Source organism: Impatiens glandulifera, chromosome 8 (assembly GCF_907164915.1).
Source record: "Impatiens glandulifera chromosome 8, dImpGla2.1, whole genome shotgun sequence".
Lineage (NCBI taxonomy): Eukaryota > Viridiplantae > Streptophyta > Magnoliopsida > Ericales > Balsaminaceae > Impatiens > Impatiens glandulifera.
The window spans coordinates 21,721,585-21,744,701 of NC_061869.1; the positions used below are offsets into that span (position 1 = coordinate 21,721,585).

The 23,117-nt window shown below is 35.2% G+C and overlaps 3 protein-coding genes across 5 annotated transcripts; 1 reads left to right on the plus strand and 2 right to left on the minus strand.

Annotated features, from left to right (window-relative positions):
- Positions 1-905: 905 nt before the first annotated feature.
- LOC124912463 lies at positions 906-1,669 on the plus strand. The gene is made up of 2 exons (XM_047453089.1): positions 906-1,006; positions 1,126-1,669. The coding sequence occupies exons 1-2, from the start codon at positions 910-912 to the stop codon at positions 1,422-1,424; spliced, it is 396 nt and encodes a 131-aa protein (XP_047309045.1). The 5' UTR covers positions 906-909; the 3' UTR covers positions 1,425-1,669.
- A 534-nt stretch (positions 1,670-2,203) lies between these two features.
- On the minus strand, positions 2,204-14,038 carry LOC124912354. Of its 3 annotated transcripts, none has more exons than XM_047452962.1 (11): positions 13,811-14,037; positions 11,702-11,860; positions 10,379-11,060; positions 10,205-10,289; positions 9,039-9,126; positions 7,952-8,136; positions 6,075-6,207; positions 4,328-4,464; positions 2,841-2,915; positions 2,528-2,641; positions 2,204-2,425 (listed from the first exon to the last, which is right to left on the minus strand). In XM_047452962.1, exons 2-11 carry the CDS (start codon positions 11,838-11,840, stop codon positions 2,387-2,389), a joined length of 1,677 nt encoding a protein of 558 aa, XP_047308918.1. In that variant the 5' UTR covers positions 11,841-11,860; positions 13,811-14,037; the 3' UTR covers positions 2,204-2,386. The 3 variants fall into 3 exon arrangements, 2 of the variants coding, with proteins under 2 accessions (XP_047308918.1, XP_047308919.1); XM_047452963.1 differs by lacking the exon at positions 13,811-14,037 and adding an exon at positions 12,254-12,388; XR_007096653.1 differs by lacking the exon at positions 2,204-2,425 and having other exon boundaries at positions 2,625-2,641; positions 2,841-2,918; positions 13,811-14,038.
- Positions 14,039-20,860: 6,822 nt separating this feature from the next.
- LOC124913169 lies at positions 20,861-21,325 on the minus strand. The gene has a single exon (XM_047453778.1). It carries the CDS (start codon positions 21,323-21,325, stop codon positions 20,861-20,863), a length of 465 nt encoding a protein of 154 aa, XP_047309734.1.
- Positions 21,326-23,117: the final 1,792 nt, after the last annotated feature.

Genomic DNA, 23,117 nt, shown 5'->3' on the forward strand with positions numbered 1-23,117 from the left:
TGTTGACTTGATTGCATTTATATGAGTTTTGATCGGTCCCTCTTTGAACCACCAACCAGAAGTACTTTTGCTCACCTCCATCTCTTTGGTTATGTTTCTAAATATTCCTCTTTTTGATATTTGAACTTTTTTAGTTTTTCTGGATCAAATACTATTCTTTTTTTAATATGTTCTAACTATTTTTCTATTGATGACATTAATGTGATTACCTAATTGAATTTGGATCACTACTGTCACTGATTACTTAACAACTGTAGCTGAACTTTCTTGTTGCCTTTGTGAGCTTTCCTTTAAGTGGTACACCATTAATGCAGCTCTCAAAAAAATATTGTGCAACATAATTTTTTTGATCATCACTAATATTAGGTTTTTTATTTGACGTTGTTGTGGTGGTTAAATGTGTAATTAATGCCTTGTAATGGAATATTTAAAGCATTGTAGAATAAGGGAAATATTGTACTGTTATAAATTTTCCTCACCTGATCATTTTCTGGAAACAGCAATTTAACAATAAATTAATTATCTTTATTTACATTTTATAAGCGTACAAGACTTAAAAGTATTGCAGTCTTGTAACCGTAAAATTTTTGAATAGGACAAATATAAAAAAATATTAAATAATCTAAGGTGTATTAATAATATCAGATGTACTTTAAAAATCAGCTATTAATAAATCATATGTGACACAATCTTGAAATCTTTTCAAGCTTTAATAAAGCCTCATTCCATTTGGTTTTTTCGTGCTTAAAAACAATTTTTTTCAAAAAAATAGTATTCCATCTGTGCTTTTTTGGGAGGGTTTCTTTTGGATTATTTACTCATTCACCCATGGAAGTTGAGAATAATTACAGTCTTGTCATCCTTTTATAGATAGTTTTCACCATATTCCCCCTCTCTCTCTCTTCCGTCATGTCCGTGCGACGACCACCGCCACTCGGGAGGTCAGTCGCTCCAGACACCGGTTCTTCGACGTCAATTCCAGTCGGAAATTTCAGATTCGAAAAGGGTATGTTCATCAAACCCTAATCGAACCCTACTACTTGTAGATCCGTGTTTTTAGAGGTTAAAAATCGACAAATCTGGAGTTAACCCACCTGTTTCAGTAATCTTACAACTCATGTACAAGTGCAGCTGCCATGTCCAGTGGGAGGGACTCGCACCGACACGATGCAGCTCAATGGGAGGGTCATCCACAACGTTGTACGTTCTTCCTCGAGGTCTTAGCCGAGGAGAAAAGTGAGGGTCGTATGCCACAAGACTACCTCACAAATATGCTTTACCGAAAATTGGCTGATCGTTTTTTCGACAAATTCCAAGTATGGCACGATAAAGGCCAGTTCCGTAATCACTATAATTCGAGGAGAGATCAGTGGAGATTGGTGAAGGAGCTACAAATACTCCAAACGGAGGAGGAAGTCTTTTGAGGAGGCAATTGACATTTTATATTTTTTAAAATACTCCAAATTAATTTTTTGAAGTGAGAAAATGAGTAGATTATTGAGGAAATTGGGAAAAAAGTGTTTTAAATTTGTTGAAAATTTTATAAAAAAGTAAAGGGTAAAATAGAAAAGAAGGAGGAGCAATGTTGGAGAGAGAAAAGTGATGTGATTGATTTTAGTGTTTTTTGAAAAACATAAAAAAAAAAAAAAACGAAATGGAATGAGGCCTAAGTCCATCAGCTTATCATGATTAATTTAAAAGTTTTACTTAGAAAATAAACTTGGTTTGTTATACTTTAGAATTTTATTTTTATTTTGGTTTCATTCTAAGGTACTTCGGCTCATTGTGACACCTCCTTCAAAGGAATAAGCCTAAATGTTAGAGATTGTCATTTATAACATGAATCAGGTTCCAATGGAAGAGGATGTATGAATCATTTGATTTTGGTTTCATTCTAAGGTACTTGCGCTCTTCGCGACACCTCCTTCAAAAGAAGGAGCCTAAATGGGCAGAGATTGGCATTTGTAACATGAAATAGGTTCCAATGAAAGAGGATGTCTGAAAAGGAAATTTCATTCCCCTATTGAACATGGAAACATGAGTTGTATGAAACCATGGAGGGTTAAAAAGTGGGATATTCAAAGTTCCTAAATCTTCATCTATAAATAATAGTGTATTGAATATTGATTCTACCTAAAAGAGGTCCCAATCCATGAAAGATCGCTCATACTATTAATCAAGTAAAACTAACACAAGAAAAATCTTGTATGAAGCAATTTTGTTTCTTTAAAATAAAATAAAATAGAGAATATGATTTTTGTTACCAAAAGAGGAGTATGAAGTATGAACAGTTTTGACTTCTGAGTCTATGCCTATAGTTGGAGAGTATTCACAAAAATAAAGACAAGTTAACCTGGATCTTCCTCCTCAGCTCCAGACATGACGTTCATCTGGTTTTCTTTAGGTTATTATCAATGCTGGAAATCTGGATGTTTGTTCAAAATAAATCTATCAGATAACAACAAAATAGCATAAATTATAAAATAAAAATAATATCTAAGTTTTGCCATCATATGGACACACTTACAATGTGTGATTTCCATTCAACTTTGGAATTCCCTTGACAGACAACAGTGGAGTGATTCCGAACATGGTAGAATATGTGAATGAGCACAACCGCATCCATGGCAGCATATTCTAACTACAAATTTCAAAAAAACTTTTATGTAACAAAACAGTTGCCAACATTGAAGTTATAAGATTTGAACAAGAAAAATTGGTGCATTTCCATCAAAATCATTTTTATCTTTCTTTTTTTTTTTCTTTCATTTTTGTCGGTATCTCAAGAGTAGAAGTTTGATATACATAATTATTACGAGATCAACAATGAAAATGCTTACTTGATTCTGATGCAAAGGACGCTGCTCCCAGTTGCTGTTCCTTCTTGTCTTGTTCAAACCAGCTCCCAATATTTTCTACTTGATGGCAAACCAAAGGAAAAAAATATGGGCTTTGTCAGTATTGAATGTGTCCATTGTGCTAAGAGAATACACTATTTTGTCATCATCTCTTTAATTTAGCCATGACCATAGAATATATATAAGACTGCATGATTCTATTGCAGCTAGGGAAGAATAATGGCGGTTTGGTCAGAAATAAAATAGTAAAGACTAAGGTTTAGAACACTTTAGGGATGAGAGACAGAATATCTATTTCAGGGAATAAAATATGCATTTTCATTTCTTGTTAAGGACAGCTATACAAAAGTCTAATAAGAAATGAGCTGGATGAACCAAACTCTTACATAATAAAAGAAAATGAACAATTACTAAAACTAAAGATAGTTGAAGGATTATAAAGATAAGGTGTCTTTCGAATGTCCAAACTATCTCTCTGTCCTTTTGGTGAGACATAACTAACAACCATAACTCTATTAACACGCAACAGACTCCACTTATCTTAATTCGGCCATCACTTGTGAATACAAAATCCTAACTCTATGGAATTATTTTGTAGAAAATTCAGGTTATGGTTCACAAAATGAAGGAAAACTTTAGAGGAAAAAATTACTGAAAAAAAAAAGATCATTGCACTTTGACTTTGTAGAGGACTTGTATAAAATGAAGAGAACAGAGGTGGTTATTTCATGATTAAAAACAAGAAAAAGAATAAGGCATGATCAAATTTCATAAATTGACTAGAGGGAAGCTAAAAAGGAAAATCAAATAACAAAAGTGGACTAAAATAAGCTTCAAAGTCCAATCCTAGAAGTTGAGATTGGTTTCTTACAACCTCCTTGGGATCTTTTCCAAACCATGGCCTTATTTGGAATTTTCTTTTAATGGATACGACAGAGAAACTGCCCATGAAATTTTTATCTAGTTCAGACTAAGTTCATATTACACTATGTTTGTAACCATGAACGCATCTTACATTCTTCTTTAATATAAAAAGTTAGACCTATTTCAAGAAAAACAAATTAATAAAAATTGGTCTTCATGAACGAGGTTCTTCACACGACTTGATTTATCTTGACACCTCCATTTGTTCTCTTTATTATATAATCCTAGTTGAGCACTTTATTCAACAATATTCTTAAAGTAACCCTGTCTTACCCTTTATTTTTTATAGGAAAGATTATATTTTTTATCAAGTGAACAAAATATCACAATACAAAATCTAGGTTATTAACTCGTGGGTCACAAACAACAGAAAGGTATAAGCCCAGTGATATTTTCTGCAATTATTCAAGTTGCATATTGCATGTGAAGTAAATTTCTTAACAAAAGAGTGTATTAGATGAACCAAAGAGAGGGGAAGAGAGAATACTATAGAAGATAAAAACAGCAGTAGATAGAGAACGAAAGGATACTTATTAGTTATTTACCTGCGCAAGCCCAGACAAACCACCACTGGGTTCTTTAAATACATTTTGGATATCTAGCAGCATATCATAGTGCTTGAAACATCCAAACCCTCCATACGAACGAGACAACTGCTTCATGTCACATTGAAAATTGTATCCTACAAAAATACATCCAATATAATGATATTCCGATGACAAAGTCCAATAATAATTATCCATAGACAAGATGAGATAATTAAGCAGACAATCCTCTAATATTTATATAATGTTATCTGCAATGCAACAATAAGGCACACCCTCAAGTCTACTCTTTGGGATTGAACTCAATAATCCGGGCAAAAATTTAAAGCATCTTCTCTGTGGGGAATGCTAGTAAATTTTGACATCGATTGAGTTCGTCCAAGGGAGAGACTCAACGGCGTCTATTTATTGTGAATTGATGGACAAAGAGTAGACGTGAGGGTGCCTTATTTGAGATTGAGAATATTGAGTTCAATCCCAAAGAGTCGAGACATGTTGTCAACTTGAGAGAAGATATGCTAAATATTTCCAGGATCGAGGGGGTAGTGAAGGAGTGTTTCGGCTGCCAGCAAGTTACGGGGATGGTGAACATGTAAAATCGTGGTGAAGGTGTAAAAGGTCGTGGACTCGGTGTAAAGGCATGATAATCCTATGTTCGCCACAATGATTGTGATGCTGATCATTGTGGAACTCATGATGTGCAAGCGAATTCTCTCCAGCACCACTATCCGCACGTCCTTTCTCATTCTCGCTGAGTTCCAACAAACGCTTCATCATACACGCCAGTTGTGAATCATGATTACCAAGTCGTTCTTCCTAGTTCTTGCACAATCATTGTGATTAGTCAGACTGGACCGCAATTTGATTCGCAGGGGCATCAACCGAGGAATTCAAAGCATTGAGCCGACTGTTGCCTTGTTTATCCCATCACATGTGCCAGAAAAGAGTCTCTGATACCAATGAAACAAGTAGCTAGAAGAAGAGATATGAGGAAGAGAAATGAGGAAGAGACTAAGAGAGAATATTAGGAGAGATAAGGAGAATTGGAGAAGAGAGAAATTCAAATTTCATTTCACAGCTGATTGCAATGGAATTACTATTATGTTGGACCTATTAATTGGGCTTTCTATTTAACTTAGTAACTAAGACTTACAGCCTAACCCACCCCACCATCTATTAAAAGAACCCTATAATTTCCTAGTAACACACCAAGAGCAAGAGAACCACCCAAGATCGGAAAGAATATGGGTCGAAAAGATTGTGCCTTTGTTAAACTCACTGCTTTGACACCATGACATATTCTGTAAATCTGAAGAGTAAGAAGAAATCCATTTACTTCTGAATGAATTAAAACAAAGTACAAGCCTCTATGTACACACTTTACAACCAATATTTAATGAAATAGTATAGTCTAAATAGTAAAAACGTGCTAATAAATTAGATCTTCCTAATTTCATATCATACTTTCCTAAGTTGATTTCTAAGAGAACAATTCTACAATAAGAACTTAATTTGAATGAGAACTTAATTTGAATGAGAACTTAATGCCTCGGTATCAATAGGCCAAACAAAGATAATTGTGAGAGAATGTAAATTAAACCAAATCCTTGCTAATCTAATGAGATCACATAACCTAATATTCTAATTGAGTTCTTCCTCATTCTGAGCAAATATAAATTTCCTCAACAGAATGTATCATATAGCTTGTGAGAGTGATCCTCTCAAAACGTAAACTGATCATACTTACCTAGTTTTAGAATTCTAGGAGACTGGAAAATACGAGTTAGGCAGTGATCTAGAGTATCAGGTACATCTTCAGCCAGTTTTATTAAATCAAATATGAAAACTTCCTTTTCAGTAGCTAATTGCATGATTGAAACCTACAAAAGAATTGAACATTTATATGTGAGTTTTTTCCACAATCAAACAAGAATACAAGAGCTTTATGATAAGTTATAAAATGCAGAAACCAAGATACAGGAAAGAGTTATTGATTCAACATTGCAGGGTATGTGCATGACAATGGAGTAGGAAAAAGAAAACAATATGTTATAGTTGTAAATAGTAGGATAGGGTTAAGGCTTCTTGTAAGCATAGTAAATGGTATTATTGTAAATAGTAGTAGAGGCTATATATATTAATAGGCAATATCTTTTTACTAGGGGTTATGTTGAATGAAATGCAAATTTGAAGTTCTCTCTTCTAAGGGCTTCGGCCATTCTTCTCTTCTCATCTTTTATGGCTTTTACCCTATCTTCAACCCCAGATTTCTAGTTACTTTGTAACATTGGTATCAGAGCCAAGTTCCTTGCACCTGTAATGAAAAAAGTTGCTGCCATATAATGACATTGTTTCTTTAGTAAGGGCTCCCCAATTAATCACAAATGGTTTTCATTAACTCGTGAGTTCAGTTTTAGAATGTCGTATTTTGGTTATTGATGAACAACCTTTCTTCAGCTAGTTACGTGCCATGAAAAGATAATATCATTAATTAATCCAAATTTCATACTTGAGGCTCAAGCACAAGAGCTAGCATCTAGGTCTCATTGCCATTGACCAATCAGGCAATCACCAAGTCATCCAGACTGAAGCTTTTGTTGTGTTTCACGTTGCGTTCTTGGTCTTCACGAACTAACTCGTTGCAACCGAAACCTGACATAAGTAACATATTAAATCTTCACAAACTAACTCGTCGTGTCATTGGCCTTCATGAATTAATCCAAATTGTGCATCTGCTCATGGTTGTTATATGTTGTCACTAGGCATTTCTCATGGTTGTTATATGTTGTCACTAGGCATTTCTCTTACTCTCTATCAAGATGTTAAAACAAGATATTGGAAGGAAACAAACCAAGCTTAGAACTTGGGCCACCTCACTTGAGGCCAAATTCAGTAACCCATTGCAAAATCCAGCAATGCAGTAATGGTCTGAGTTTGGAAGCCTGCATATCTGGTATAGGCAGACTCCGCAGATTTCACACTAGACCCAAATCATCGGTGGGCTCAGCCGCTCCATCATAGACAGATTCTTGTTGACAGCATCTTTGTGTGAGCGGATGTTATTCTAGCTAGGTCTTGCTCAGTTCAATCTGATCAAGATGATCTCAATCCGTCCGGTTAGAAAACATCTATTGCTAAGCTTGAGGAGGAATATAGAAAATATCAAGCTACGTTTATTATGTGTAATTGACTGTGTACCATATTAATTTATAGAAGTTTACTATATTTAGTTAACATACTTATGTGTGATTGATTAGTGGTTAATTAGAAGATAATTAGGTGATAATCAATACCTATTTAGAGATATGCAATCCCTCAATCAGGATTACTTCAGTATATAAATAGTTTGTAGTTTCAGTATTGAACAAGAAATAACCCACTAGGGTAGCTCAAGTGGCAACTATCGGTGCCTAAAAGATCAAAGGTCACGGGTTTGATTCTCATCTAGAACGCCTTAAGTTGAAGTGGGGGTCGTGCTAGCTTCCTAAAATAAAATAAAAAAATAAAAATAAAAAAAAGAGTATTGAACAAGAAATAAAGACTGAAATTTCTTCACCTAAATAACAGAGTTCAAAGCATTCCAGTTAGATCCACAAGCATCCAATTAGGCAGCATAAGAAATACCTTGTTAGGAGTACCTCCCTTTATGTAATTAGGCTTCCACTCACAATCAATTCCTACAACATTGCATCCCTCAATACGACAAGTTGCATCGAGTAAACCATTGGCTTTGTCAACCCAAATGATATCATCTGAAACCAATTCATTGAACTGTAAATAGTTCATGCGCAGAAGGCTTGCATCGGAGTCTGTACAATACCATAAAAGGATGATTAGTACATGTGTGTGCACACTCAACTTCCTAGAACTATGTACTATTTCATCTATAGTTTCTCCAACTAAAATGTACTTTTTTTTGGAAGGTTCAATGTACCATGTTAAATAAATACAAATTCAAACAGCTAGAAGGAAAAATGCAATGCAAAAGGAAAAAGACATATACTGGACATCCAAAAGTGAGGCAAAAATTGACCATTTCGAGGATTTAGTGCTAGACAATGGTGGTTAGTTTATGAGATATTTCATGTTGATGCCTGAATTAAGTTACACCCATAAATATGACCCTGTAATTTTCTCAATTACAATTGATACCATTCAATTTGCAAAATTACAGAAAATTATCTCAGATGTATCAACTACAGACCAATCTTTTTCCAGCAACATCTATCATGCGTAGCTACCAAATCAACTGGGGAAAATAAAAATTCACTATATTTTAAATATATTTAATCAAACTATAATTATGAAACATCTCAACATGTACCTTAACTGATGAAATGTTTAGAGCTCAGCCCAAAAAGGATTATTCAATATTTAAGTCTGTAACCATTGTTGTAGCTCACCATATGTATCACATGCCCTATTATCCATGTGTAGCTACTTACTATGGTACACAGCAGTCATTGCTTATGAAATTCTAGTTCAGTTACAGCTTCATATATTGAAACATACTATAAAAAACTAGCCATATAGTTACTCATTAAACAATGCTTATACAATATTGAAAGCTAAATGAATACATCTCCTTTTTTCAAAACGAATAAATATATCTCATCAAAATGCTCCTGAAGAAGGTTACAATTCATTCTACAAACGGATGCTATCATCAAAAAAATGTGAAACATCAGATGATAAAAGCTGCAAAGGATACCTATCGAGCTCACAAAACCTTGGATAGAGTAGCGATCACAAAGTTCATCAACCTTCTCTGTGTATCCAGCTTCCATTGCCAGGTAAACCTTTGACAGTAAATCAATTAATTAGTTATTTATTTATATATTGAAAGAGGTCAACTTTTTAATAAATAATTCTTGTTCGAAATTACTTTCTACAGAGAGATAACAACATAAGAAAGAAAATACAGAGCTAAATCCCTATTAAGTCGATGTAGTCACATCTGATGCATACGCCCCTTTTCCTAATGGAAGAAAATGTGTGAAGGAGAAAGCCTTTAATCCTTTCTTTCCCGAAGCTCTTCCCTTGAAAAGTTAATTAGTTGATTATTAATGATAATTAAACCAGATAATTTTAGGAGAGTGTAGCTGCTAAACATATTTTCAATAGATGGAAATGGCTTGTTTAGGGATGAGAAAATTTGGCCCATAATGATGCTCAATGAGAATCTTGGATTTGTGTGGCAGACCTCAAATACTTGGGGAAAATGACTTACTTAAACAACAACAAATAAAGAGTCCCTTACTATATTCCCAATCTGGTTGACAGTGCAACATAAATCTAAATGTCAAATTGCTCCCGCAAGGTTACCAAACATTCAAGAATAAAAAAACATAAAGGAAGCAATGAGTACTAAATAATGGATTCTACCAAGATTCTCACACAATGATATTCTTCGCTTAAAAAATGACTTCAGAAGTATATAGCTAATTTTCCCTGCCAGTTTGGTGGTGGAGGCCTAAATGAACTAGTTAATTTGTTCTTTGACATTAACAATAGACATACTTGATAATTAATCCTCAAGGGAAATCACAAAGTTAAAAGGAACCTACTCCTGGAGACAGTAGAAATAGCTTCTCATGACATCAACGTGAGTGGTTATTTGATTTATGGACTTAAAACCCACTACAAATCCTTTATTTTGTTTATCCTCCTTGATATATGCAAATTCGATGATCTGGAAAGAAAGAAACAGAAGAGCCTTTTGCTCCTGCTTTTTGTCTTTTGCTTCCCTTCCCCACCCCCCAAAAAACAATATATATCTATATATATTGAGAAACCCTATCACATATTAGATGAAAAGGGGAAATACATGAATGATTCAGAACAAACTTTTCAATGTAAGTCAAATATTTTACCTACCATATACTGAATAAGTTGTTTGTCACCTTTTGCCTTTGCCTCAGCAACATCCCAACATCCTTTTTCAGCAAGATTCTTCAGTGAGCTAAATATTAATATCTTATTATTTTATTCCAAGATATCAAAGTATATATATATATTATGGATGACTGTAGTACAAGATAATAAAAATACCTCTCTTTACCCTGATGATATACTCCTGGAAAATCCTGTTTTAGGTTGTTTTTCTTAATTGTCTCGTAAGCATGCTTACACAGATTCCTCTTGACATATTCCTCGACTAGTACACATAACATATGTTTCCCTCTATGTGTAGCCCACTTTTCTGCAGCTCTATAATCATTATTATTCATCATTTTGAGCAAAAAAGATTCCCCAGATAGGTCTATAGAGAAGCGCTCTAATAAAGTTACAGCTGTCATGAATGACTGTGCTTCAACTAAACTGAAAATATAATCTTCAACAAGAGTGCGTGCAGCATCAGTATTACCAATATGAATCACGTCCTCCTTTCCCATGACATTTTCAATGTCTATCAGTTGGATATCAAATGCCTCAAGTAGTTTTATCAGAATCCTTTCCTCGTGCATTATGCTTCCACCAACAATATCAATAAACATGCGAGCAGCAAAAAGCTTTGCCTCAACTAGGTCATGAGGAGTTCCATCACATTTGATAAAACGGCAGAAGGAAGATAGAAGTAAGTGACTAAAGCCTTCGGAATATATTCCTAAGATAGGCAAGATGCGGAGGCAGTGAATAACAAAAACTGCTGGTCCAGGTTGAGGTGCATTATACAGACTTTGATGGACTTGATGTTGAAGAACACGGAACTTCTTTGTTGCCTTGCATGCACCTATAAGTAGTGAAATTTCTGTGAGCAAAATCTGCAACAAGATAAAGAAAGGCACTGCCTAAAGTGATCAAAGAGACATGAACTAAGATAATTTATTTTCGCACATTGCTTATCATAGAGAATAATGGTGTTTCTTCATAATCAAACAAGGTTTTACATGGTGAAAATAACAGAGCAGCATATGAAATACTGGCCAAAGTTTTGACCCATTATCATTGTGAAGCAACTCGAAAAAATAAATTAGGGTTCAGAACAAGAACAGAGAATTGTAGGTGAGAAGTTCAAGATTTCAATAAATTTTCTGGGGTATATTTCTGATAATTATTTCCCTATATATACTCTATTTTTTTTAATGTTCATATCAATTGAAATATCATCAAATGCAATTTAAAAAATACAAGCTAAAGTCATTTTCGTAGCTAGTTCGGGTTTCAATTGCTCTAGACTATAAGTAGATTTAATCCTTGGAAGCTATATTATTTTAGAGGTCATCATTTTCCTTTACTTCCATTTCTTTCTTTTGAATCATTTGCTTGTAACAATTGTAAGCATTTAGCAAAAAATCATATTAATGCAAACTTCAACTTTTAAAAAACCATATGCTAGGTTCAATAGACGAGTCAAGAAAATAGAATACTAACCATTAGAATAGCATTCTTTTAATAGGTAGACAAAGACGACGGGAGAAACATTAGATAAATCAGCATAAGCATGCAAGCTTAAAGCTTTTTGTAGGCAAGTTTTCTCATCTAACTTTGAATATTTCCCATCCAATCCCATGATTAATGCAGCAGAAGATCCTACACCAATGCAAAAATGATCAACTTATTAAAAAGGAGAAACTGAAAAAGAACATTGGGAAGCTAGAGCTCCAGAAATTCAATTTGACAAAGATCATGATGTATATGACAAAGCAATCTATAAGCTGAATAGCATATAAATAGCCCATAATGTAAACATGTACAAAGCAATCTGCCTATATTGTTGTCCTTATGCCTATATTGATAAAAAAAACACCTAGGGAATTGATTACATGGAATTGTATTGACAGGTGAGGAGAGAACTTAACTGCTATGAAGAATTACACTTAGAGAAGAAGAGAGATCTCAAGAAGGGAAATTAGAATTCTACAACAACATTCATCGTACTACACCAATCCGGTCATTATCTATTTATATTATTCTACCACTAACCTCGTCATAACAGCCACCACTATGCATCCCAACTACAATATTTCCACCTTAGGGTCACTAGTCCTAGCCCTATCTCTTGTAACAGTACTCCCTTTGTCAAAACTTCCTTTTCCTCAAGAAAGGTATAACAAAATACAGAATGATCACTCTAAACATCAGGATGTTCCTCGAACCATAGGAATCGCATGAAGCATGTAATAAGTGCAAGTCAATAATTACTCCTCACATCATCAAGAGGTTCTTCAAATCCACAAAATCTGTTACCGCTCATTCATTCTTGGTATCAAGCACCAAAAAAAATTTATAATAAGATTTTCAACGTCGGGTGGTTCCTTGAACAAACAAAGTGCCCCGAATTTGTCCTTGAATCATGACATGACTGAAACATAGGATCGATGGCTAAGATTCGGCCGTCGAGACTTCCGAAAGCATCAACTGCCAAAATGAAGGGAGCTATTGTATATCCTTCTGGTATAGAAATGTTATTATTAAGTAAACCATCTGGCCAATATTAATTCATACGCTAGAGGCCAATCAATAACCCAAAATTTAGATGATCACTTATTTATTTCCTATAGGTGACTCTAATGGTGAAGGGGGGTTGCTCTTTACTTAACAACAAAAATCCATATCCATAAGGAAAACAATATAGGCAGATATGAATCTTATGTTGTAAACACCATGTTGTTTAGCACATGAAAAAGAACTACCAAAAAGAATTAAGAGAAAAATGAGGAAAAAGTAAGTTCACGCAGTTGCAGTAGCATTTCCTAGCAACAACTGCATTTTTATATCCCCACTTATGAGATCTTACTTTAATTTTATGAGAAATAATTGACAAAAATTTCATGTGAGCTCTAGCCATTGGTTAATATCTGAAACTAATAAGGAACAGCAGCCAATTCAATATAGTGCAGCATTGCCCTTACACTGTATTATGGAACTCTAGTTAAGAATATGGGAATGTTGTGTTATTTAATATGGTGAACAGAAGTTAATATAGGTGGTGTTTCTTTTTGGTGCAGCATTGAGTAATGCAGTGGCATCAGTGGCTAAATCAAAGTGTTTTTGACGGTGTTGATGAATATGCATATTGACTCGGGGCCTATTGTCTAATGAAATCGTACTTCATGGAAATGATGAGCAGCTGTGAGGTATTTTCTAGTTGAAATTGACATATAGAAATGGTTATGTACTTACATACCCATCCTAAACATACAATCTCATGTCTCTGCCCAACTCCACCACAATATCTACATCATCACATGCATCACTACTGCTACCAATTACAGCATCTTTTACATTCTACATGCACTTGATTTAAAAGACCGTGTAGTGACTTATGACCATTTGCATGTCCTAGATTTGGCACATTTTGAAGGAATTTATATAGCAAATATAACTAGTATATAGTAAAGGAAACTGAGTGAGAAACTGTCTCACAACACAATTTTCTATATTTAACTCACTGGATAAAGATATTTAACAAGAACAGAAAACACAACGTTAAACCCAAAGAATTCGGCAATGTAAGATGATAGTGTAGTAAGAACAAACCTCAGCTTTTTCCGTCAAACTTTTACAGGATTGAAATGAAGCTCGGGCCCTTTCACGCTTTAGAAATCGCCTCTGCTTCTCTTCTACACCTTTTCAAATCTCCTGATGACAAGAATGATCTCACCTGCACTTCTTTGTACGATGCGTCTCCGTCACAACCAGAGCTAGGGATTCAAATGTAGGGTGAGCAAGCAAGTTTGTCAAAGGAGTACCTTAGAGCTCGTTTGATCTTCTTATTTGAGATTAATTGGTTGTTTTGAAAGCTTCATAGTTATATTCATTTTATCTTACAAATTATTTATAAAAATCTAAAAAATCTAAATAAATAAATAAAAAGATAGGTAAAATAAATGCTTATTTAAAATAATTTTATATTTTTTCGTTTAAAAATGAAGCAAAAAAGAATTGAAAAAAATCCATTTCAAACAAGTTTTAAGGTTGTAAAATTGTCGGAATCTACTAGAGTACAGCAAATCACAACCATCCAATGAGCGCTCAAACTTCATCCAACGCCCAACAGTCAGCCGCGTCGTCCACTGCAATGAAAGAAGCACGTGTTCGCGAAGCAGCAGAACAATTAACGCAAGCAAAAAAGAATTGAAAAAAAATCAATTTCAAACAAGTTTTAAGGCCGTAAAATTGACGGAATCTACTAAAGCCGAAATCAAGAGAAATCAGTACATCAAATCACAACCATTCAATGAGCGCTCAGACTTCATCCAACGCTCAACAGTCAGCCGCGTCGCCCGCTGCAACGAAAGAAGCACGCATTCGCGAAGCAGCGGAACAACTAACGCACATCTTAGTGTCGTTAGCCCAAACGCTTACAGAACGCCCGGGCACAATGGAGCGTTGACGGAACGCCTAGGCATTCGCATTTCGGCCCGAAACTATGTTGTTTCCCCTCTGGTTTGTTTTTCTTCCTTGCGACGAACAACCATCATCATCAAGCAAAAATTTGAATTTTCAAAAGTGTAACTCGATCGATACTCAACCAAATCGGTTGATTTGAAATTTAAAATTATCACCCTAACATGCTGATTTTTCACCTACGATCATAGGCTTCTTCATCGCCTATATCGATCAATTGAATGAAAACAGACAAAAGTCATTAATGACGTTTTGTCTGAAATTCGATCCATTTAGTCGATCAACCGACCTTATGAGACTATAAATATTTCATTTGGGTAAATCGAATGCAATGAATACAATCTCAAGCCTCAATCACTTTCAAAAGAAATTCATCATTAAAATTTTCAAACTTTTCATGAATATTTTGAAATATGTATAAGGCTGTAAGGCTTGATTATGGGTAATCACAAAGTTGTTAAAGAGTTCAAAAGTGTTTTCCAATTCACAATAAACTTTTCAATCATGTTGTAATTCAAATTGAAATTTTTATATTTCAGTTCGATTGGTTTTATATATTGCTTGCTTGTTCAATTTATTGATTGGAAAACGATCATGAGATCATTTACAAATTTTCTGTGAAACTAATCTGAATCAATTGATCTAATTCAAAAGCAGATTATAATGTGACTGTATCAGTAGCTGAGTCAATCGAAAGAAGGGCTTTTGAATTAGCTGAGGGAACCGCCCAGCGATTCCTCTATATCAAGAGTGGGCTCTGCCGTAGGGACAGCCTTGAAGGCCTTGCTATGTTATGGTCCATAAGAAGCAAGACTAATCATCTAAAGAAAAAGCGCTAAAATAAAAGATCATTGCATGGAGTGGCACATTAGCAAAACCGATAGAAAGCCCAATTCTAAAGTAAAGCAGCTATATAGTTGATTGACTAGCTTAGTAATTTTAAACTTAAAAGGTCCAAAAACAACTCGGAACCTAAAGAAAAGAGACATATCCGACGTATATGTAAGATCTACGATCAGAAGAAAAAATATACCTTAAATACCGTAACGTAAAAGGGTTTAAGTCATTTATTTTTTAACACCATCTACTGACATCCACTCATTCCAATCTTTAAGGAAGAGATCGACGATCCCAAGTTCTTTTACTCCATTCATCAAGTCTTATGTTCTCATACTGGTGAAGTTTGGTCCCGATAACTTTCACACTTTTATTTACTTTACAGGCTTAGACTTTGCTCTTCTATCGCGGAGATCGAGTCAATACAAAACCAAACAAAGAGGAATAAACTAAAAGTAAATGCATGCATAAATAAGATGAGAATCCGGGTTTTTCCTAGCTAATAAAAGATATCATCTTACAACCAAAAGGACGAGAAGGCGCTCTCATAGAGAAATATCATATTCTAACTAAAACTAGTAGAGTAGGACTAGCGGCGCCTTTCATGCTTCAATCAATCATTTTTATCGTTTCTCATAATCGTATTGTCCATCTTTAGAAGCCAACTCCCCTATTTCGTACTTTCTTGTTTTTTACACAAGTAGAATCTTTGTTGAATTAGGCTTTTACCATGTCTCCCAAACAATCTCAATACATATGGCGCAAGACGATTTCACATATCGAGGTCGGAATGGGATTACACATCTCACTGTAGTGCCCGATTTGTCTTGATTTCCTATTTTGGAATAAGAAGGAAAATGGAACTATTGGATTTTGTGACTCGCCCCCGACTTTGTGTCTTTTGGACCCTTTGCCTACCCTAACCCAAGCTAGCCCTATGTAGGTTGGGGGAAAAGGGCATTTCCATCGCAAATGATTCAATCCAGTCACAGGTTCCCTACGGCTACCTTGTTAAGACTTCACCCTAGTCGAAGACTCCACCGTGGTATGCGCCAATAAGATCACCATAAGCCTTTAAGTACAACGATTGAGACCGACGAAGATACTGTACTTGATCGATCATACTAGATAGTATAAGATAAACAATAAACCTAAGCAACTCCTCGATCCATTTAAACGATAGGAATCACTTTAACTCAAGAAGAACGAGTCTAACAGCCAATATGGCTTTTTGGTCCAAAGATCACATCTTCTAAAGGAAAGGAATGCCCCAAAGACGGTCGGTGTTGTGGTACTTGGATCACATCTCAATGTCTCATTAAAGGGGAAACTAACAGTCCCAGAATTCTCTATAAGCCGATAATTCCAAAATAAGAGGTTAATCATCAAAACCGTTCAGGCTGGGATGATGGCTCATCGGCCAGGTCCTCCATCTTGAGTTGGACGATGATAGTGGAACTACGTCAACATCATAATGTCGTGTAGGCATATTAACCAATACTTTGGCCTTTCGTTTTTTATCCGGCATAGAACAATGATTGCTCAATTAGAGGTAGGCTAAAAGGGAACTAGCACTTTTCAATATATCAAGGGCAAGGAAAGCGAGGCAATGTCAACTTCAACTGAATAGAAGGAAACTACAACTAGAACTCCAACTAACTCTTCTTACTCCAGCCTTTTGGTGTGCCCTACGCATGATAGAGGTTCCAAACTGGTTAGGGCTTCATTTTTAGTTATCTTATGGCCTCACCTCTAGTTTGAGTCAAGTTCATTTAGAAGCCCAATCATAGATTCATGGAGGTATAGTATAAAATACCTTCATTTACCTTATTCTCAGGAGAAGGGAGTGTCTCAGCCCACATGGCTCGATTATCACTTGGGAGGACATACCAAACCAGTTTCAGTCCTATTTCTCGAGGGCTTTTTCCCTTCGGCGATCCGAGGGAAAATAAAGGAGACCAAAGACGAATCTTTATGATCATCATCCGTTGGCTACCATTTATCGATGACATAAAAGATTGTTGACAACGGGAGAATTCATCCAGATAAATAGGCATTTTGCCCTTAGCCTTTCTAACAGTAATATTAGTTAATCTATCAAGCTGAAACTAGTAAGTCTAGGACTTCAAGCTCCCTTTTAGGCTAATTTTATGCATGCCATTTGTCGCCCCACGTTAGAACTCTCTTTAATTGGCTTCTTTATGGCTAACCCCTTTTTTTAACACCAATTTAATTGTAAACTTCATCCTCAACTTCTGGATGGATTTTAGTGACAAATTTAAGGCAATTTTATGAGTTTGAATTAAAAAGCAAATGCATCAATACGTTCTTTTATTCAACATTACCGGTAAAAGCATTGATTCTAAACCTTTCCTCGGTCGACAAAAGAAAATATATTTTTTATTATGGTAGGAGAAAGTCAGTAATCGATTGGGGATTTCCTTCTATAAAGAACTCTTTGAACGAATCATTTGGGTCAGGGCTTTGATGTCCTCCCGATGAGGTTCGACATCAAAGTTAAACCTTGTCATAAGTACTCAAATTTGATTTTGAAAATTTTCAAAATCAGGTTTATGTTCTTTAGTTATAACTCATAAATAGTGACCCAAAAACATTCCCAATACGTTTCTAATGATGTTAAGAGTATAACTAGACCAATTCCAAACAATCTCAATCATGTTTGAGCAAAAACTAAAAGAATTATAAAAAATAAAAATTTCAATTCTTGAATTGATTAAAACAAACAATCATTGTTCATTTTTTATTTCATTCGATCATATGAGGTATGAGGAAGCTATTAGAAAATTCCTTACACTTTATTAAACCTTAAAAATTAAAAACATGGTTTTTGCTTCAAAACTATTTGAATTGAATAGAACAACATCTCGATCGAATGATGCATCAGGATGATAATATAAATGATCTTTGAGACTAGACGAAGCTCCTCATGCCTTTGGATTGAAGGATTATGGTCCTAGTCAAAATCATCAAAATTGCATTTTGATGTTCTTAATGTTCGACCGAGGACCCGATCTGAATTCGATTTCCAACTGAGAAAATTGAACTCTCCCTTACACCCGATCGAGAAACCTCACACCCGACCGATAAAGTTTTAGCTTGGGCTTCATTTTTTACCGAGAAAACAAGCTTGGCATGGTTTTTGACTAAGGATTTACAATTCCGACTGAGAACTCCTCGCACCTAGAACTAAGAATTTCTAGCCCCGACCGAGAACTTCCCACACCTCGACTGAGAGCTCCACGCACCCAACCGAGGATTTATGGCCTCGACCAAGAAAATTCCCGCACCTCGACCGAGAGCTTCTCGCACCCGACTGCAGATTTTTAGCCCCGATCGAGAGCTCCCTACACCTCGACCGAGATCTCCCTACACCCGACTGAGAGGTCTTAGCCCAAGACCGATGGGTTTTAGCCCAAGACCGAGAGGTTTTAGCCCGAGACTAAGGAATCGACACCCTCGATTGAGAGGATAGGTCCTATGATCCGTTTGTTTAAGATTTTTAGTTTTTAAAATTATTATTTTAAAATTTGAAGTCCCAAACCATTTTCTAAAAATATGAAAAATATAAAAACAATTTTAAAATATTTTTGGAATATTTTTTACAAAAATATATTTTGATAAAGGTCTATTTAGAATTTATTTATAAATTATAATAACTTAAACTGATATTTTTTAGGTACTTTCCTCAACAATCGTCGATATCAATCGAATGTACTAATATTTAAATATTATTTTATAATTTTAAATATAAGAAAAATATGTGCATATTTATGACCTGAAGAATAATTGGTTAAATAAAACATATATTTGTTTTTTAAAGTTAAGATTTTATAAAGTAGCGACCGTTTTTTAACGGGTACAGATAATATATTGCGAAGTCCTTTCTCGAGTAACATTAAACACTGAATTTTAAAAAAATATCTTTGGTCAAATATACATTTGCTTACATGTACAAAATATTTTATTGATTTTTAAATTAAAAATTAATTGATGACTCTTTCGTCAAATAAATAATATTTTAAATTAATTTAAAATATAATATTTATTTTGATCAAATTGTGATTTATTATTTTAAAATCTAAAAGTTTATTTTAAATTGATCTTAAAAATTAATTATGGTTATAAATAAATTTTAAAATATCAATTTTTTAAATAAAATTTTTAAATATTTTATTAAAAGATTTTTAACACACTAAACGAGATTGAAATATATCAAATCTCGGACTTAGACAAGAAGAGTTTCCAGGATTACAAATTCAAAAATAAAATCATACTTATAATTTACTCAAAATTTCATTAACATATCCAACATTTAAATATTACAATTTCTCAAACTTTTATTAGTTGAAATTTAAATAATTGTTTATTTAAATAAATTTAGATAACTGTTTATTTAAAAAAACATTGATGGACGTATTGGAGATGTATATTTTCTTTTAAATAAAAAAACATAAATGTATTAATATATAATATATATATATATATTTTAAAATACTATTTTAATATTTTTATTAATAAATTAAATAATTTAATTAACGAGAAATCGAAAGAAGTGATGTATGGTTATTATTAATTTAAAAAATAATCCTAGTCATAAAGAAACTCTTAACTTTGAAAGATATTTTAGTGGGATTCCGTCCTTCCATTCTTCCAATTTACCATAGGGGGAGGTTTAAGCATATTGATTCATCTCTATCTCAAATTAAGTGACTTATTGATAACTTTAAGGGTGTGTTTGATAATCATGGAAATGACATTGGAAACTTATTGATAACTTTAAGGGTGTGTTTGATAATCATGGAAATGACATTGGAATTGAAATTGAAATTGGAATTGAAGGGTCCAATTTCAATTCTTATGTTTGTGTTACGCTTTAAACTATAACCGAGTCTTTCGAGTTCTTTAATTCAAGAAACTGGTTCTTGATGATCGGGGCCGATGGTGGAATTCAACACTCAAGCACAGCAGACATAGAATGAGAAGAGAATTCGAGGTTAAGGAGAGAAGAGCCGAAGGTGAGAAGAGAAATACTACTAGATTACACCTAGTAGTCCAAGATAGGGGTCCAAGACCGGGAGAATAACTTAGAGTCAACTTTTAAAAGATTCAATTCATAGCCCAAAAAGTGGGGTGGACATCAGCATTTAAAGAGGCTGAATTACCCAAGAGTCGGTTACAAACTTATTACAACAACTTCCAAAATAACAGAATTCGGTTTTAAAAAAATATAAGAGAAGATAAAAGATGAATTATTAAACAAAACATAAAGCTGACCCAATTGTTCCATAAGACCGAGGAGGGGATCGAGGAGGGTGCACTTTCTTATTCGTGGATCGTAACATCATCTCCCCCATCAGAAGTTCGTCGACCCCGACGAAGAGAATGTTGTCTTGTTTGCCTCCTTGCTGCTAGCATCTCTGGGCATTGAATACTTATAACTTCTGCATCTTTCCAAGTTTGGTCTTCTGTTTGGGCCCCATCCCAATTGACTAGCAGCTGTTTTTTCATTTTCCTATGCACCATTATGTCTTGTTCACCCACAATTTTTCCGGTCATGTTTGGTTGTGTTCTAAGTTGGGGAATATTTTCAACAGCAGTAGGGGTACCTTGGAATGATTTTAATTGCAAAACATGGAAGACATTGTGTATCCTGTTGTCGGTCCCGAGTTCCAGCTTGTAAGCAACTTCCCCAATCCTTTCCAACACTTCAAATGGCCCAAAATACTTTGGTGAGAGCTTGTGAAATAACTTCTGGACCAAACGTTGTCTATATGGCTGTAACTTCATAATGCCCAGCTACCCACTTGCAATGTGACATCTTTTTTCTTCTTGTCCTGCTGCTGCTTCATACGATTCTGGGCTCTTTTCAAACGGAATTTTATGAGTTGGAGTGAGACTTCCCTGACCGTAAGCGATACATCCACTTCTTCCACTCTCGAGTCTCCTACTACATATGGTGTGTGGTCCGGGGGTATCCATATATGGCTTCGAAAGGAGTTGTTTGTATTGCTGTATGGAAATTAGTATTATACCACCATTCAGCCAAAGGCAACCAGTGTACCCAATCTTTCGGAGTTTGGCCAACCATGCAGCGTAGATAAGTGACCAAGCATTTGTTGACTATCTCGGTCTGGCCATCCGTCTGGGGGTGATAGGCTGAAGATAAAGCTTGTTTTACTCCTTGTATACTTAAAAATTCCCGCCAAAAGGTGCTTAAGAACACTTTGCCCCGATCACTAATGATGGTTGCTGGCATTCCGCGGAGCTTAGAAACGTTGTCCATAAATAATTCAGTTACTGTTCGGGCAGAAAAGAGGTGTTGCAGACTCATAAAGTGGGCCATCTTCGATAGTCTGTCAACTACAACAAATATAACACTTTTACCTTTTGACTTAGGCAAGCTTTCAATAAAATCCATGGAGACCGTTTCCCAAAATCGATTGGGAATTGCTAAGGGCTGAAGCAAACCCCTATATGTTGAGTTATCAGGTTTATTTTTTTGGCAAACTTCACAAGTTCGGACAAATTCTCTAATATCTTTAAGAATCCCTGGCCAAGAGTAAACAAGCTGCATTTTCTTCTGGGTAACCAGAGTCCCCGAATGCCCCCTTCTACTCCCAAGTGCATGGCATTAAGGTATTTCTGAGATCGTTATTCTTTCCCACCACTAGCCGGTCCCTTTTTCTTAACAACCCGTGGTCATATGAGCATTCTGGGTGAGAATCAGCATTAGTAAGAATTTCACGAATGACTTTGGCTAAGTTGGGATCTTCTTCATAGCTTTCATGAATTTGTTTTTGGACAGCAGTGTGATAGACCGAAATTCCTGCACATTGGACACCTGCTAGCCGCCTGGATAAAGCATCTGCCATCAAGTTTTCTTTTCCCCTTTTATATTGAACAACAAAGTCATATCCCACCAATTTATAGAGCCATTTTTCTTGTGTCGGGGTTTGAACTCTTTGTTCCAGCAAATATTTAAGAGCTTCATGATCGGTCTTCACAATGAATTGCTTGTACCTAAGGTAAGATCTCCACTTCTCCACCGCAAATGTCAAGGCCATCAGCTCTTTTTCATACGTGGATGATGGTAACTTCTCTGGTTCAATTGCCTTGCTTATGAATGAAATGGGTCGACCTTCTTGCATTAGTACTGCCCCTATACCAACTCCGCTTGCATTGGTCTCTACTACAAAGGGAATATTGAAATTTGGAAGCGCTAGGACCGGAGGGGAAAGCATACACTGCTTCAACAATATGAATGCATCTTCAGCTTCTTTATTCTATTCAAACTGACCCTTTTTCAACAGGGCCGTGAGGGGTCGTGCTATGGAGCCGTAACCATTTATAAATCTTCTATAGTATCCGGTCAGACCAAGGAACCCTTTCAATTGCTTAGGAGATTCTGGAACTGTCCATGTGCTCATTGCTTCTAACTTTGCTGGATCCGTGGCTACACCATTCTTGTCAAGGATATGGCCAAGATAGGAAATTTGCTTGCACCCAAAATTACATTTCCCCCTGTTAAGGAATAACTCGTTATGTTGTAATATTGAGAGTACCTTATGTAGGTGCTGGA